At 41.3% G+C, this 17763-nt stretch overlaps 1 protein-coding gene across 4 annotated transcripts in view; it reads left to right on the top strand.

Moving 5' to 3' along the window:
• Positions 1-17763, top strand: part of Stau2 (staufen double-stranded RNA binding protein 2) — a 248340-nt gene that overhangs the window by 39378 nt on the left and 191199 nt on the right. For all 4 annotated transcript variants that reach the window (XM_076924314.1, XM_076924313.1, XM_076924312.1 and 1 more), the window contains 2 exons: positions 7020-7179; positions 17000-17135. In XM_076924314.1, coding sequence (XP_076780429.1) covers positions 7020-7179; positions 17000-17135 — 296 coding nt within the window. The remainder of the gene's footprint in view (positions 1-7019; positions 7180-16999; positions 17136-17763) is intronic.

The raw sequence follows: 17763 nt of genomic DNA on the forward strand, positions 1-17763 counted from the left end.
TATATTTCTTGTGTGTGCAAAATCTCTCTTATTTTTATGGATACCTCTGATGTGGCCTATTTCCTGGGTAGCTGGGAATGTAAAGAAAGATAAAGAAGCTAGTGAGTGTTTAAACTGGGACTGTTGGGAGAATGATGGAGGGAGTATTCTGAAGGGTGAACAGGTAAGGACCAAGTAGAGAAGAGAACGTGTTCCTCTTGGGTTCGTAGAGAAGCTTATGGTGTGCTTGTGGGTGTTGTCAGGAGAGGTCTTGGAAGCAGAACTTCAGGGTCTTTAAACTTATCCTTCGGTCATAATGTTTGTTAAAATACCAAAATTTGGGAAAAGGAACCCTCTATCTCATCCCCCCTCCTGCTTCTATGAGGATGTGTCTCCACCTACCTGCCTACTCCCACCTCCCCACCCTTGAATTCCTCCACACTGGTGCATCCAGCCTTCACTGGACCAAGGACCTCCTCTCCCACCTATGCCCAGCAATTCCATCCTCCCTTACACATGCAGCTGGAGCCCTGGGACCCTCCCTATGTGCTCCCAAGCTGGTGGTTTAGACCCTGGGAGCTCTGGTTGGTTGGTATTGTTGCTCTCCCATGAGGCTGCAAACCCTTTTAGCTCCTTCAGTCTTCTCTCTAACTCCTCCATTAGGAACCCCATTATCAGTTCTATGGTTAGCTGTGAGCATCCACCTTTGTATATGTCAGGCTCTGGCAGACCTCTAAGGAGACAGCTATATCAGGCTCCTCTCAGCATGCACTTTCTTGAATCCACATCAGCTTCTACCTTTGGTGACTGCACAAGGGATGGATACCGAGGTGGAACAGTCTCTGGTTGGCCGCTCCTTCTGTCCCACACTTTGTCTCCATATTTGCTTTCATGAGTATTTTGTTCCTTTTTCTAAGAAGGACTGAAGCACCTAATTCATGGAGTCTAATTTCATGAATTCTTTGGATATTATTCCTGTATCTGATGTAGGATTGGTAAAGATATTTTCCAAGTCTGTTGGTTGCTACTTTGTCCTATTGACAGTATCCTTTGCTTTACAAAAGCTTTGCAATTTTGTGGGGTCCCATTTGTCAATTCCTGATCTTAGAGCATGAGCCACTAGTGTTCTGTTCAGGAACTTTTCCCCTGTTCCCATGTGTTGAGGCTTTTCCCCATTTTCTCTTCTATTAGTTTCAGTGTAGCTGGTTTTATGTGGATGTCCTTGATCTACTTGGAATTGAGCTTTGTACAAGGAGATAAGTATGGATCAATTTGCACCTTCTACATGCTGACCTCCAGTTGAACCAGTGCCATTTGTTGAAAATGCTGTCTTTTCCCCACTGGATGGTTTTCCCTCCTTTGTCAAAGATCAAGTGACCATAGGTGTGGGGGTTCATTTCTGGGTCTTCTATTCCATTGATCCTCCTGCCTGTCTCTGTACCAATACCATGCAGTTTGTTTGTTTGTTTGTTTGTTTGTTTTATCACTATTGCTCTGTAGTACAGCTTGAGGTCAGGGATGGTGATTTCCCCAGAAGTTCTTTTATTGCTGAGAATAGTTTTCGCTATCCTGGGTTTTTTGTTATTCCAAATGAATTTGCAAATTGCTCTTTCTATCTCTGTGAAGAATTGAGTGGGAATTTTGATGGTGATTGCATTGAATCTGTAGATTGCTTTTGGCAAGATGGCCATTTTTACTATATTAATCCTGACAATCCATGAGCATGGGAGATCTTTCCATCTTCTGAGACCTTCTTCAATTTCTTTCTTCAGAGACTTGAAGTTCTTGTCATACAGATCTTTCACTTGCTTGGTTAGATTCACACCAAGGTATTTTATATTATTTGTGACTATTGTGAAGGGTGTCATTTCCCTAATTTCTTTCTCAGCCTGTTTATCCTTTGAGTAGAGGAAGGCTACTGATTTGTTTGAGTTGATTTTATATCCAGCCACTTTACTGAAGTTGTTTATCAGGTTCAGGAATTCTCTGGTGGAAGTTTTGGGGTCACTTAAGTATACTATCATATCATCTGCAAAGAGTGAAATTTTGACTTCCTCCTTTCCTATTTGTATCCCTTTGACTTCCTTTTGTTGTCTAATCGCTCTAGCTAGGACTTCCAGTACTATATTGAATAGGTAGGGTGAGAGTGGGCAGCCTTGTCTAGTCCCTGATCTTAGTGGGATTGCTTCAAGTTTCTCTCCATTTAGTTTGATGTTGGCTACTGGCTTGCTGTATATTGCTTTTACTATGTTTAGGTATGGGCCGTGGATTCCTGTTCTTTCCAAGACTTTTTACCATAAAGGGATGCTGAATTTTGTCAAATGCTTTTTCAGCATCTAGTGATATGATCATGTGGGTTTGTTCTTTGAGTTTGTTTATATTGTGAATTATGTTGATGGATTTCTGACTATTGAACCATCTCTGAATTCCTGGGATAAAGCCTACTTGATCATGATGGATAATTGTTTTGATGTGTTGTTGGATTCAGTTTGGGAGAATTTTGTTGAGTATTTTTGCATCGATAGTCATAAGGGAGATTGGTCTGAAGTTCTCCTTGTTGGGTCTTTGCGTGGTTTAGGTATGAACATAATTGTGGCTTCATAGAGCGAATTGACTAGTGTTCCTTCTGTTTCTGTTTTGTGGAATAGTTTAAAGAGAATTGGTATTAGGTCTTCCTTGAAGGTCTGATAGAATTCTGCACTAAAATCGTCTGGTCCTGGGCTTTTTTTGGTAGGGAGACTTTTAATGACTGCTGGTATTTCTTTTGGGGTTATAGGACTAGTTAGATGGTTTATCTGGTCCTGATTTAACTTTGGTGTCTGGTATCTATCTAGGAAATTGTTCATGTCATCCAGATTTTCCAGTTTTGTTGAGTACAGGCTTTTGTAGTAGGATCCGATGATTTTTTTGAATGTCCTCAGTTTCTGTTGTTATGTCTCCCTTTTCAGTTCTGATTTTATTAATTTGAATACTGTCTTTGTGCCTACTGGTTAGTCCAGCTAAGGGTTTATCTATCTTGTTTATTTTCTGAAAGAACCAGCTCCTTGTTTTCTTGATACTTTGTATAGTTCTTTTTGTTTCTATTTGGTTGATTTCAGCCCATAGTTTGATTATTTCCTGCTGTCTACTCCTCTTGGGTGCATTTTTTTCCTTTTGTTCTAGACTTTTCAGGTGTGCTGTCAAGGTGTTAGTGTGTGCTCTCTCCAGTTTCTTTTTGCAGCCTTTTTCTCTGAGGTAGTGTCTGTCTTTGTCAGTGAGGTGCGTTTCCAGTATGCAGCAAAATGTTGGGTCCTGTTTAAGTCTCTTATAGTCTTGTGCTTGCCTTTCACCATCTGGTTATCTCTAGTGCTACCTGCACTCACTGTCTCTGACTAGAGCCTGTCTGTCCTATTATCTTGGTTGTGTCAGAACTCTTCAGAGTCCAGCTGTCTCCTTGATCCTGTGATCCTGAGACCCTGGTTGTGCTAGCTCCTGGGAGTCAGGCTGCTTCTGGGCTCCTGAAATCCTGGTGTGCCCAAGCTCCTGTGCTCCTATTATCCTATGTTCCTGGGTGTGCTAGAGCTCCTCGGATTTTAGCCTCCTCTGGATTTTGGTGGATTGGGTGCAGAGCTAAAGCCTTAGGGCTGCTCCAGGAGCAGGAGCAGACAGGAAGGGTCCCGAGCCACTGGTCTTGGGGGAGTTTCTGGGTCCCAGTGGGTCCCAAATTACTCCCTGTTTGGGAGGGGGTTTGAGGCTTACTCACCTACAGTCCTGGGCATGCTAGAACTTCTGGGAGTCCAGCCTCCTCTGGGTTTTCGGGGGTTGGGTGCAGAGCTAAAGCCTTAGGACCGTTCCAGGCGTAGGTGCAGGAGATTTATTTTTAATTTATGTGTATCAGTGTTTTGGCTACATCAGTGAAAGCGTACTGTATGCATGCCTTGTGCCCTTGGAGGTCAGATGACAATGTCAGATCTTTTGGAATTGGAATTAGAGACAGTTGTAAGTTACCTTACATATGGTTTCTGGGTACCAAACCTGAGTTTTCTGCAAGAGGCAAGAGTAGGTAGCCATTTAACTGTCTGAAACATCTCTCCAGCCTCACAAATTTTAAATTGAATTATAATAAAAGAAAATAACTTTGAACACATATGCACACATTTTGCTTACGTGTGTGTGGTGTGTCTGTAGGTCTTATTTTTCTGGCACACACTTTTTGCTGGCTTCAAATTTACAGAGATGGGTTGTCTCTGCCACCTGCGTCCTGGGATCAGAGGTGTGCGCCTCTATATCCAGTGTGTTTTTAATGACTATGTTTTGCAGCTCTGTTTTTTTAAAATAGAAGCTACAGAATACCATAAAGAGCAGCATGCCTTCATGTATGCCATATTACTATATTTTTTGCTTCCTTAGAATACACCTCTGCTTTTTCCTTAGATGTTTGAAAGTAAATTTCAGTTATGACTTTGTATACGCGAATACTCAGATATATCTGTCTTTTAAGATTAAATATCCTTTTATTATGACTGCAATGCTGTCATAATTTATCCTATTTAATAGAGTCTCTATTAGTCTGCTTGAAGCTAGTCTAAGTGAAAGTCAGAGACTGGGTAGTTTATAAAGAAGTTTCTATGACTGGAGTCTGGGAAGTCTCAGATCGAGAGACTGTGGTGAGAGCTTCCTTTCTCTCATTCTGTGTTAGAGCCAGGTGGATGTGAGAGTGCACAAGCAGGAGGTCGCGTGTTCTAGAGCAGCCCCCTGTCTGTAAGGACCGTCTGCCTTTGGGAGTGCTTCTGGGAGGCGGTTGACTCCCTATGATCTCATCTTCTCTTAAGGGCTGGCACAAACTATCCAGGACTCCTTTGAGCCGTAGCACAACCCACAGGCAAATGTCTCCAGTGATTGTGTAAATGATTTTTATTTCTTTAAAAATTTCTGCCATGAACATAATTAAGGATCTTATGCTGCATCTTATCACATCTCTTGTGTCCTATAATATCTTTAAGATATAATAATCTCCTTGCATTCTTTTTTTTTTTAATGACTGATCTTTTTGAAGTCTCAGCCGGTTATGTTATTGCATGTCCTATGATTAAGACTTGATATCTTCCTACATGAATGGATGCAGGTTAAATTTTTTTTGGCCACACATAGAATATAGTTGTTGATGTGTGCTTTTTTATTGAGTTTTATCTAGAGACATATGATGTTGGGTGATATTAATGTCGATCGCACTAGCTTTAATCAGTTATTAAGATATTTTCTAGGGCTGGAGTCATGGCTCAGTGATTAAGAACATTTGCTGTTCTTGCAGAGGATCCAGGTTCAATTGTGCCCACATGGTGGCTTACAAATATTTATATTTTCACTTTCAGAGGATCTGACACTGTCTTCTCATGTCTAAAGACATCTGTAAAATACCCATATAAACAAAATGCATTTAAAAATTAATTTTCTAAGAGATCACTTTGCTACAGAGATATATTTTAAAATTAATAAATAGTTTTCAATTATTACTACAAAGTAGTAAGTGGTCTGTGTTTATTCTGTGACTTGATCTGAAAACTTAAAGATAAAAAGTGATATTGTGTACTCAATGGAAGTATGTGGTGGAATGTGGGACGCAGAAGGGGGATCCCTGAGAGATGGGGATGGGCATGCAGAACTTCTGTGCCATGGTAAAATGGTGACAATGAAGAATGGATATTAAACTTATTTTAGAAAGTGTGTGTGTGTTGGTGTGCACATGCACTGTGTATATGTATATCCAGTAGAGACCAGAGGCTCACGCTGGTTATCCTTTTCTTTTGCTCTACACCTTACTTTTTTGAGACATGTTCTCTCACTGAATCTGGAGCTCACTAATGGGGCAAGACTGTTTGGCCAGCAAGCCAAACATGGCATGGGCCACTACATGCGTACTGTCTCATGTTTTTACACTTGCATGGCAAAGCCTTTACAGAGTGAGCCATTGCCCTCCCACCTCACTTTTTGATTTTTACTTTAGGTAGTGTTTCACTGTCACTCAGGCTGGACTTGAGTGGCAGCCCCTCCCTCGTGCCTGTGTTTGCTTTCTGAGTGCTGGGCTTACAGATGTGTACGCATCTCCTGCAGAAAGACAGAGTATTAGTTACGTGTATGTTGCCATGATGGAATACCATGATCAAGAATACTTTATTTTTGGGCTTATGATTCTAGAGAGAAAACAGTCCATGATGGTGGGGTAGAGTTAGTAGGCTGTAGGCAGCTGGAGCAGCAGCTGAGGGCTCACGTCTCAAACCACAGACAGAAGGTAGAGAGAGCCAACACTTTAGAAACCCCAGAGCTGTCTCCAGTGATGGACTTCTTCTAGCATGACCACATCTAATCCTTGCCAAACAGTTCCACCAACTGGGATCACATATTCAGTATGTGTCCATGGAGGCCATTTTCAGTCAAACCACCACAGGTAGTTTTAACAGCAGTAAATTTAGGTTGTCACATCTGAGTGAAGCATGAGGAAAGGGTGGGCCCAGTGCAGTGTTCTTTCAGAAAGATGAGGAAGATTTGAGAAATGGTCATGCCACTAGCCTGGATAGAGTTCTTTGCTGGTTAAAGGCACATTGTGAAAACTGAGTGGTGTTCAAGACACTGAATGTATGACGGTGTGAGGGCCATGGCCACTTGACTTCTGTTAGTTTCTCTTATTTGTTTTATTTATTACTTTTCTCAGGACTGTTTGAACAACATTAGCAATGTGATTCTATTTTGGAAAAGAGTTTTGCCTTGGTCTTTTCCATTTAAAATGTCTTTAGAGCTGCTGTTTTGTCTGTTTTGATTTGATACAATCCAAGATTCTTTAATAGGTAGAATATAATTTGTTATTGTTGCAAACAGTTTTTAAATATTCTTCTGGTTTTATAGTGATTTTGGTTTTATAGTGTGTGTTTTTTCTCAGATCACCAGTTTTTGTTCTGTGGTGTGCGTGTGTGTGTGTGTGCATATGTGTGTGTGTGTTTTCTAAGACCACTAGGTTTGGTACCTGAAAAATGTTATGTTTTCTCTGTCTGTCTGATTTTTCTAAGATGTTTTCGGTGCAGCTGAGTCTTGGCGAGCAGACATGGGAATCCGAAGGGAGCAGTATAAAGAAGGCCCAACAGGCTGTTGCGAATAAAGCTTTGACTGAATCTACACTTCCCAAACCAGTTCAGAAACCACCTAAAAGTAATGTCAATAATAACCCAGGTATGACATTTTTTTGTTTCCATTGTGTTGTGAGCTGATGTGTTACTCTTCTTTGTGTGTTGCATTTGTATAGTAAGAAAGCACAAAGTTAATAGTACACACACACACACACACACACACACACACACACACACTAAGATAACAGCAAAGAAGAGAGTTGTATTTGTTTTTAACGTTCACCTCAGTAGACACTGTGAAGATATATTCCCTTGAGTGTTGGCTAGAGCACATGTGGATGCAAATTCAGGAAGTGTGTTTCTTCTAAAGTAACCATTTCTTGCTTTTTAAAAGCATAATAAGTGTAATAGATTTTAATAATTAAGTTACTCTTTTTTAGTATAATGCAAAATCATAAAGCTATTTTATTAAATATTTTGCTTGTTGGTATAAAAATTGAAAACAGCTGATAATTTAGAACATTTATATGAAATTTATTAAGAACTCTCCAAATCTGTAAAGCTGTCCATGTACAAGATTCTTACATGTCAGTACTAATTTTGAGCTCCTAAGAGCAGCTTTGAAGGCTGTTTGATTGCATCACTACCAACAACATCACATGTCCGGTTATCTTTCAGGAAGAGGCAAACCTGTGTTAGGCATGATGCATCAACGTGTGATGTCAAGTTAGTGAAGTTGTCTAAGTTCAGTTGCAGTCATGTGACTGTGCACACTCATTCATCTGTTAACAACAATACAGACTCTTACCTCATCATCAGTGCTAGTGTGGCTTTAGGCCTCTTTCACAATGAGGTGAGGACCGAACCAGCTAAAGGTGAATCTACTCTGTTTGATTAGTCCTGCACTTGTCAGGAGGATCAGGTCAGGGAAGCACTTCCTTCTTGACTGTCCTGTGCTTGGTAGATAGTCTGTTTTTTCAAGGCTCTCTCCCAGTCTTCAGGCTTCTCTGTAGTGACCCTTCGGCTCTGTTTAGCTTGTTACAGCATTCATTGAGGAAGCTTGTATAAATCCACATGCTCCTACAATAGCTAAGAAGCCTGACCTGTTCAGTTTGAAGTTGGTAAAGATGACCTACTTTGGTGATTTATAGAAACTTGTGATTGTGTATAATGTACCAGTATGTACTAATCTCTACAGTTGCAAATGTAAGAGGTATACAGTCTCTTTATCTGTGAAGATGATACAGTATTATACACAAATACATAATTTAATGGTAGACAGTAAGTGCTAAGTGAACAATAGCGGCCTTTAATCTTAAAAGTAATGATCAAATGGACTGAGGTAAGATGTAGACCTTGAGTGGAGACTAGCCAGGTTCAGGGAAAAGGAAAGAGCACTTGAAGGAATCTTGTAGTGATGAAGATGGGTCCAGGAGTAAGAATCTGGTCAGTGAGTTTGGTGAAAAGAGTCTGTGTGATGATTTTAGTTGTCATAGGCAGTGCACGTGAGAGACCCAGACTCCAGCTTCCTTCACAAGATTGCTTTGTTTTTGATTTTGTCATTTGGGGCACTTAACATCTATCAACAAGTGGATGATGTAAAGAACATTTTAGTGTATTGCATTTGATGTGAATTTGAGGTGGAAGATAAGAAAGCAAGGCGGTCAGTTAGGCAGTGCCATAGTTTTGAATAAAAATAGTTGAAAAACCTCCTGTGTATTGAATACTATGTATGCCACCCTCCAAGGGTGTCGGGGAGTGGGCATTGGTGTGGAGGAGACGGGGCTCTCCAAGGCTTCCAGTGTAAAACAGGATGACTCGTGAGCTCAGCTCTGCCCATGAATTACGGCAAGGAGTACCACAGGAAGACTCCAGGCAAGACCAAAGTCTCAAAGCCCAGTGGAGGTGCATTTCCACTGTGGGGGGTTAGAGTAAGCTGAAAATGGAAAAGAATATTTGGGACAAGCTTTTAAATACATGCAGGCAAGTGTACAAATGACTATTCCAGAGCTGGATAGAGATATTCTGAGAAACAATACGATAGGGTCTGCCAGTGTCTTAGGAGTTCTCCTTCTTCTCCAGTTGGTTAGCTTAAGGAAACACTGTCCTGAGTTATGATTGTTTGTTGGAATTACACACTACTCTTCCCCCCCCACCCCCCCCCAGACAGGGTTTCTCTGTGTAGCCCTGGCTGTCCTGGAACTCACTCTGTAGACCAAGCTGGCCTTGAACTCAGAAATCCGCCTGCCTCTGCCTCCCAAGTGCTGGGATTACAGGCGTGCGCCACCACTGCCCCGCCACACATTACTCTTTGCTGATAGCTTCTTTTTACATTGGTGTTTGTGAGATTCCTCTGCATTGTGTTAAAGTGATACTGTTTCATGGCTGTATAGCATTCCATTGCATGAACAGACAGTAATTTGGTAGCTACTTGTATTATTTCCAGATTGGACTATTGGAAATAATACCGCTATGAACATCCTTGTATATACGCCTTTCTGTTGGGAGTGAACCTAGGATCAGTACTGCTGGGTAAGAGGTTTCCATGTACTCAGAACTAACACACACCGCCAGACTGCCACTGGTGTACCCTACTAGCAGTTAGGAGAGCTCTCTGTGCTCTTATTCATCATTTGACTTTTTTAGCTTTTTATGATAGGGGTGTTAACAATTCATTGTGGTTTTCATTTGCATTTTTCTGCAGATAATGAAGCTGCCTGGTGAAGTGTGCTTGCTTGTTCATGGGGGCATTTGTCCACTGGTGTTAGAATAGTCTCTCAAAAAGAGACAGTTGGTAGATATGTTGTTTAAAAATTATGTTTTATTTTGAATGACTTGGGGGTTTTGTACATATTCTAGAGCCACATAGTTTGTGAGATATGTATATTGCAGAATATTTTTCTGGAATATTACAGGATATCTTTCAAAAAATTTTTTGTTCTTTTTTGAGACTAAGACTCTCTGTGTAATTCTAGCTGTCTTGGAACTCGCTACATGCTACAGGCTGACCTCAAGCTCACAGAGACCTGACTGCCTCTTTCTTTAGTGCTGGTACTACCCATGCCTGACTTCTTTTGAGATTCCTAATGTTGGCACTTTGAAAAATAGAAATTCTTTTATTTTAACAATTCTTTTATTTTAACATTAAATTCTTTAATTTTAACAAATGACAATTAGTCTTTTATTGTTAGTGCTTTTGAATATGTTATTTCCTAAATCTCATGTCTTTCAAGACTGTGAAGATAGTATTATTTTTAGAAGTTTTTTTTTGTTTTGTTTTTGTTTTGTTTTGTCTTGCTAATTGAAACCTAGTCTGTCAGGAGTCACCTTTATTTGTTTATTTGGGATGTTGGGAAGAGTTTGCTGTTTGTTGTACGTTTTGTCCAGTTGGCTGAAAGCCCTTGCAGGTGCACTGCAGAGGCAGCTCTGTGGGAACCAGACAAGTTTAGCTGGAGATGAGGAGCTTGTTGAAAGGCAGGGAATCTAGTTCCTAAGGTGGGCGGGCCTTAGCCATAGCTGGAGATTTGATAGGTTCTTTCCTGGTCAACCTGCCAGTTAACCAGAACTGCGCTATAGAATGACTTTGCTTCTTTCTTTTTATTTACTTATTTTTAACTTTTGAAGTAATTTAGAAGTAATTTAAGGTTTACATAAAAATTACAGAAGTAGAGCCAGTATACGCTTCACCCAGATACCCCATGGTTAGCAGTCCTGAGCCGTCTGGGCTAAGCTGTGCCCCTGGTGCTCCTTTTCCCTCTAGGACTTCAGGGCTCCCTCCTTCCCTTCCCTACTTCTGACACCATAGCTGTGGCTGGAAAGGAGTCAGCACAGTCCTCCTGCCTCAGTCTCCCAAGTGCTGCTTGTTTTGTCAGCGGGCCACCACCACACCTCACTCCATGTGTCTCTTATCAGAAAGGAAAATGAAGCCAGGCGGTGGTGGCGCACGCCTTTAATCCCAGCACTTGGGAGGCAGAGGCAGGTAGATTTCTGAGTTCGAGGCCAGCCTGTTCTACAGAGTGAGTTCCAGGACAGCCAGGGCTACACAGAGAAACCCTGTCTTGAAAAACCAAAAAAAAAAAAAAAAAAAAAAAAAAAAAAAAAGAAGAAGAAGAAGAAGAAAGGAAAATAGTATCATTCACTCCATAGGCTCTGCCCATATTTTGTTGCCTGTCTTTAAGGATCTAGTGTAATCGAGATCATGGCTTAATGCACTTGCCGTTCCCTTCATCCTGTTTCAGTCTGCCATGTGCAGTCTTCCTGTCTCAGGACAGTGGCATTTGTGGTGAGTATGGGTACTGCAAATTTGTACAGTGTTTCCTGATAGAGTGTGCCTGTGTTTCCTCATCATTTTACATTTTTAACATGGGTACCTCAGAAGTAAAGCTGGACTCAGTGCTTATAGCTACTGATTTTTCTTGGCAGTGATGATTTTGGCCACCTGGTGAAGGGTATACCTGCTAGACTTCTCTATTGTAAAGTTAGTCGGTAACTGTTGTATTAGTAAGTAGCAAGTAAATAAGCATTTTGAAGTGGTATTTTGAGACTGTCTACAAATATCCTGTTCCTCATCAAATTTTCTTTTGCCTACCGAATTTAGCATTTATTGTTAATTCTTGTCTGAATCTATTATAAACTTAAGTTTGGTGATTTATTTTGAATGCTACCACTCCTTTTAATTCATTAGTTGACTCCAAGGGAAGAAATTTTCTCTTCCCTCATTTCCTTCTTTCATTATGTCATTGTTGACTCTTTTTCTCTGGTTCACTTACTGTCTTAAAATCTGTTACTTCATTGTTTTTTGTGTTTGGGATTGAACCCAGGGCCTCATACATGCTAAGCACATGTTCTGCCATCAAGCTACAGTGTGTGGTCCACATGGATTTTGTGCTGAGCTTGTTTTTGTTTTTGAAGCCATGGTCTTACTGTGTTGCCTGACTGGCACAAACCTGGGCTCAGGAGCTTTTCCTGCTCATCTTCACAGCCCCTGGAGCAGTTGAGAGTGTGGCCATGTGCCTACACACCTGCCCTGTTACTTAGTTTGATCCTAAAATCATCTCGGGTTTTGCTAGTGCTGTTATGGCCTCTTTAATTGCCTCTTAGCTCCTGGTAGTTTCTCATCATTCTTTGGGTTTTCTGGCTTTCTGGTGTAAGAAGGAGTTCCTATTCCATCTTGTACTTTCCTTGTCCTGGCTATGTGCCCCAGTCATTTTTGTAAGGAGCCTTGGTTGGTCAATCAGTCAGTTTATCTTCCAGCAAGTAATTGGTGGGTGAATGTTATATTCAGGACTTTCTAACTTTCTACAAAGCTGTTTTGGTGTGAGAGGGAAGTGTCCGCCCCCTGGCCACTATGATGAGTAAATACACTGATGTCTGCATTGCATTTCAAGTCTCCCACCATGTGGATGCTGAAGGCTGTTTACTGCTACTTGGAGACATGCTGATGTGAATGACTTGTGCTACCACCCAAGGCCATGGTAAAGTCCTGGCCTGGGCTTGCTGCTGAAGGCCATGTCTGGGTCTGTGGTTGTATCACAGTCAGGATCTGTGTTGATGTCTGAGTCCCATGTTACCACCAAAGGCCATTGGGATATTCCTGGGCTGGGCTGCCACCTAAGGGCAGTTGATATTCAAGCACTGTGATGAGCTGGCCCTGTTCCTTGCTTGCAGTGGGAGAGTTGGCCCTACCCTCAATGGCCATCATACTCAGGAAAGTTGGCTTGCCCCTTAACTGGGCAGCATGGGAGTCCTGGGACAGCTAAAGTGAGCTGTGGGAGAGCTGGCCCCACCCCCTCACCACTTAAAGGACTTGAGAAAGCTGGCACAGTCCTTTACTAGCTGTAGCATTCAGGAGAGTTGGCACCTTACCTCCTTACCTCCCCTACTGCTCTAGGCAGAGCAGTGGAGCACACCTTGGTGGTGGGGTTGTAGGAGAGCTGCCCTAAGGGCATGAGAGCAGGAGAGCTGGCCCCACAGCTTGACTGGTCAAAGTGGGAGAGCTAGTCTTGGTAGTGTGGGCACAGGAGAACTGATGGACTGACCAACTCGGCTTCCACCCTGGCCTAGATCTAGGGCTATGACTTAGCCCACCCCAGTATCTACCCCATCTGTGAGCTGTGGAGCTTGTAAGGGGGCCTGTCCTGTAGATCTCAAACTGTGGGAGCCCATGACACAGGACAATAACAGGATGTCCAAGAGGAGTCTCGGTGAGGATCCAGTATTGATAGCATAGCAGAAGCCAGAGCCCTTGAACCAGATCAAGGAGCCATTTTAATGAACATTTGCAAGGAAGCCTGTCTAGGCAAAAGGGCTCCCATGTGACACTCTGCAGCTTCCATAAAAAGATGGGTTTAATTTTATTTGTTCATTTATTTTTTTTAATTGGATATTTTATTTACATTTCAGATGTGATCCCCTTTCCCCATTTCCCCCTACCCAGGAACCCCCTATCCCATCCCCCCTCCTCCTGCTTCTATAAGGATGCACTCCCACCTCCCCACCCATGAATCTGTGGGCCCCCCCCCCCCACTGGGGCATTCAGCCTTCACTAGACCAAGAACCTCCTCTCCCACCTATGCCCAACTTCATCCTCCCCTACACATGCAGCTGGAGCCCTGGGTCCTTCCCTATGTGCTCCCAAGCTGGTGGTTTAGACCCTGGGAGCTCTGGTTGGTTGGTATGGTTGCTCTCCCCATGGGGCCACAAACCCTTTCAGCTCCTTCAGTCCTCTCTCTAATTCCTCCATTGGGAACCCCATGATCAGTTCTATGGTTAACTGTGAGCATCCACCTCTGTATATGTCAGGCTCTGGCAGACCTCTAAGGAGACAGCTAGATCAGGCTCCTCTCAGCATACACTTCCTGACATCCACATCAGTGTTTACCTTTGGTGATTGCACATGAGATGGATACCCAGGTGGGGCAGTCTCTGGACGGCCCCTTCTTCAGTTTCTGTCCCAAGCTTTTTCTCCATATTTGCTCCCATGAGTATTTTATTTTTATTTATTTACTTTAAAAATGTTTTCCTTTTGTGTTGGGGATTTCAAGGGCAGAGGGCAGATACATTGTGTCTTTTTGCTACAAAATTTAAAAATGGACAAACAAAAGAAAAACGAAAACCAAACTAAACCAAAACAACAACATCAAAAACCCCTTTCCCTGAGTAGAAGGTATTAGATGACCCTGCTGTGACAAGGTGACCTTATGCAGCTAGCCTTAGTTCTCAGTTACCTTCTTCCTGAGGCACACACATATGTGTGGGAGTTGAGACACCTAACCTAGCTCACTATGGAGACCTCACCTGCTCTTGAATTCACATACTCCTGCCTCAGCCTCCTGGGGTTATAGACATGAGCATCTGACCCTAGAATATTTTAAAACAAATTTATTTTTACTTTGTCATAAAAAATACTTTTTAAGACGAAGGCTCTTCACGGTATCAAGCAAAGAAAATAATAATAATTTAAAAATTCACAGGGTACAGATTCTCCTTATTGTTCATTTTTTCCAACTTGATTTGTTTTTGAGAAGAATAGATCTTTTTATTGCCTTTACTCTACAGACAAAGAACCCTTTTCGCTTTGCTCTGTGTGCAGGTTGCTTGTTGAACTGGGTTATCAGTTCTTGGTGGTTTCCCACATCCTTTCTTTGCTGACTGCCCACCTGTGTGGTGTAGAGCCTTTTCTGGACCTAAAACTGAAAACAGAAAGGACTGGATGGTTCCGGGCTTGATGTCTTTGGCAGTGCTTCCTAGTGGGTAGTATTCTCCTGTGGCACTGGGTCAGAAGACATTTTCTGGTGTCTCTTGATGTTAAGCTTGATCTATGGACTCTGGTGGTATTAGTTCAGTTAATCAGTTAGCAAGTTCCCTACTAACTTTAGGGTAGGTGGCGGTGGCAGCGTGGTGCTATTGTCTAGAATATATATATTTTTTTTACATTTTATTTTAATTTGCTATTTTATTTATTTACATTTCAGATGTTGTCCCCTTTCCCCACCCCACCCCCATTAATCACCTTTCCTGTCCCTCCTCTTTCTTTGCTTTAATACTGTTTAAATTACATGCAAATATTAAGGTCAGTTCTAGGTTGAGGAACTATTGCCAGTTACAAACTGGTGTTTTGTTTGTTTGTTTGTTGGAAAAACGTCATTCCTTTTGCTGAAATCCCAGCTAATATGATGAACTTTCCGTTTTTTACCATCATATTCCGAATACAGTTTATTCAGGAAAGGCAAGGTAAGCATTTGATTCTTTCCCTTCATCATCATGTGCAGACCTGGAATCCACCACGTCTACAAGGATGTTCCTGTGGGGGCAGGCATGTTTTAAATGGGGAGTGACACTTGTAAGCTGCACTCGATGTGCTGGCGGACTTCATTGCTAACACATTGCTTGGCCCCTCTTAAGTAGATAGAGCTGGGAAATACCATATTCTTTTAAAGTTTTTTATTTTTACTTTTGTGATAGAGTCCAGGCTGGCTTTTACCTCAGTGTGTAGCTTGAATGAGCCTGGGCATCTGCTCTTCCTGTATACCTCCAGGCACTGGAATTGCAGGCAAGCACTACCATGCCTGCTTCAAATGGTATTGGGATCAAACCCAAGGCTCTGAGCACACTAGGCCAGCAGTCCACCACAGACTCACCCCTTTTCTTCTTCCTCCTTCTCTTCCTCTTCTTCCTCCTCTTCCCCTTCTTCCTCTTCCTCCTCCTCCTCCCCTTCTTCCCCTCCTTCCTCCTCCTCTTCCTCCTCCTCCTCCTCCTCCTCCTCCTCCTCCTCCTCCTCCTCCTCCTCCTCTTTTTCCTTCTCTTCTTTTTCTCCTTCTCCTTCTTCTTTAGTTTTTAGAGAGAAATACATCAGGGACCTTACACTTTCAATTAATATTTTAGATTAATTCATGTATTTGATTTTATATTTAACTCTCTGATTCTAACATAAACAGTTACTTGTACTTTAGTATGTTTTTTTTACCTATCTTTGGATGTACAATAATGTAATAACAGTACTAATATTATCAGTAGCATGTTTGCTAGAAATAGTTCACAATTTCCTTTTCTTTAGGTCACAAGTGTTTTGCTGTCTTTAAAGTTATTTAAAATAATTAGTTTGCACAGTTAAGGCTACCAGTTTAGTTTACTTTTAGTGCAGTTGTATTGTTTTCTTTAAAAATATGTATCTATTTTGGTTTTATTTTATTTGAATTAAAAGTATATTACTATTAAAATTCATATTGCTGATAATGTGAATCTGGAAAACATTTTTCACCCAACATAGTGACCATGTAACATATTATTAGTCTTTTAGAGACTTTTGCTGGCTATGGGATGCCTCATCTGGGCAAGGTGTATTTATAACTGCGTACATTGTTCTGATGTCTGAGCTATTTTCTACCTCTTTCCCTTGGATTACAGAGAAACCCTGCCATAAATAGCATTATAAACATCTTCTTGTTATATTTATTTACAAATATTGTTTATTGTTCTGTTATTTCCTAGATATGACATTTTAGGTTTTGAAAGTGTCACCTACAGATTATTCTCAGATAAGTCAAAGCATTACTGTGAACCCTGTATTCATTAGTCCCTTGATTAGCAATGAATAAATAAAAATATTAACAAGTGATTTTTTAATGATTAAATATGCATACATTTTCTGGGGTAAGTATTTATAAAAGTGATATCCATACTAGTTACCTAAAATCTTACATTTATTTGATTTTAAATAATATGACTATACAGTTGGAGTTTTCATTTTAATATACAGAATAATGTAATGCTAAAACTGAGTTTAAACATTGTTTATATTAATTAGAGAACTGTGTTGGGGGCCTTCCACTTCCCCTCCTTCTGAGGTCACTAGTTGAGGTCTAGCTGGTGTTGTTTGTTGTGAGAATATTTCACCTGTGTGCCTTTAATGTTTTTTTAAACAGGTAGTATAACTCCAACTGTGGAACTGAATGGGCTTGCTATGAAAAGGGGAGAGCCTGCCATCTACAGGCCACTAGATCCAAAGCCATTCCCAAATTATAGAGCTAATTACAACTTCCGGGGCATGTACAATCAGAGGTTTGTATGTCTTCTTTGGTTTTGTTCTTACTTACTATTTTATGCATATTATAGAAGTTTTTCACATTCTAAGTATATTTGCGTTGTGAACACAATTGACCTTGGACATCTTGGGGAATTTAGATAAACCAGACTCACCAAGTGTATTGGAAGTTAAAAGCAGAACAGAAACAAAACTCCCGTGGCCTCAGAAACCTTCCTTACTAATGTATGCAAGCCTCACGGTTGTTGCAGGTCACAGTGCCACCAGCTGTGTGGCACTCTCAGTCCCTCACCATGGTAAACTTGGTGTCTGCCTCTCCTGACTTGTTTGACTGCATTAATGGCCTTGTGTGTTGGTGATTTATAGCAACTTCTTTAGAGAGTGTAATTATGTAATCTGTAGGCTTTTTTTTTGTTGTTACGTATTGCACAGTTGTGATAGTTCAAGTGTAACTTTACAAGCATGGTAGAAATTTCAAAATAAAAATGAGATCTCTGCTGTGAAGAGTCACCATGACCACAGCTACTTTTATAAAGAAAAGCATTTAATTCAGAGGTTCAGTCTGTTGTCATCATGGTGGGAAGCATAGCAGCACGCAGACAGACTTGGTGCTGGAGAGGCAGCTGAGGGTTGTACATCTTCATC

Source organism: Arvicanthis niloticus, chromosome 25 (genome assembly GCF_011762505.2).
Source record: "Arvicanthis niloticus isolate mArvNil1 chromosome 25, mArvNil1.pat.X, whole genome shotgun sequence".
NCBI lineage: Eukaryota > Metazoa > Chordata > Mammalia > Rodentia > Muridae > Arvicanthis > Arvicanthis niloticus.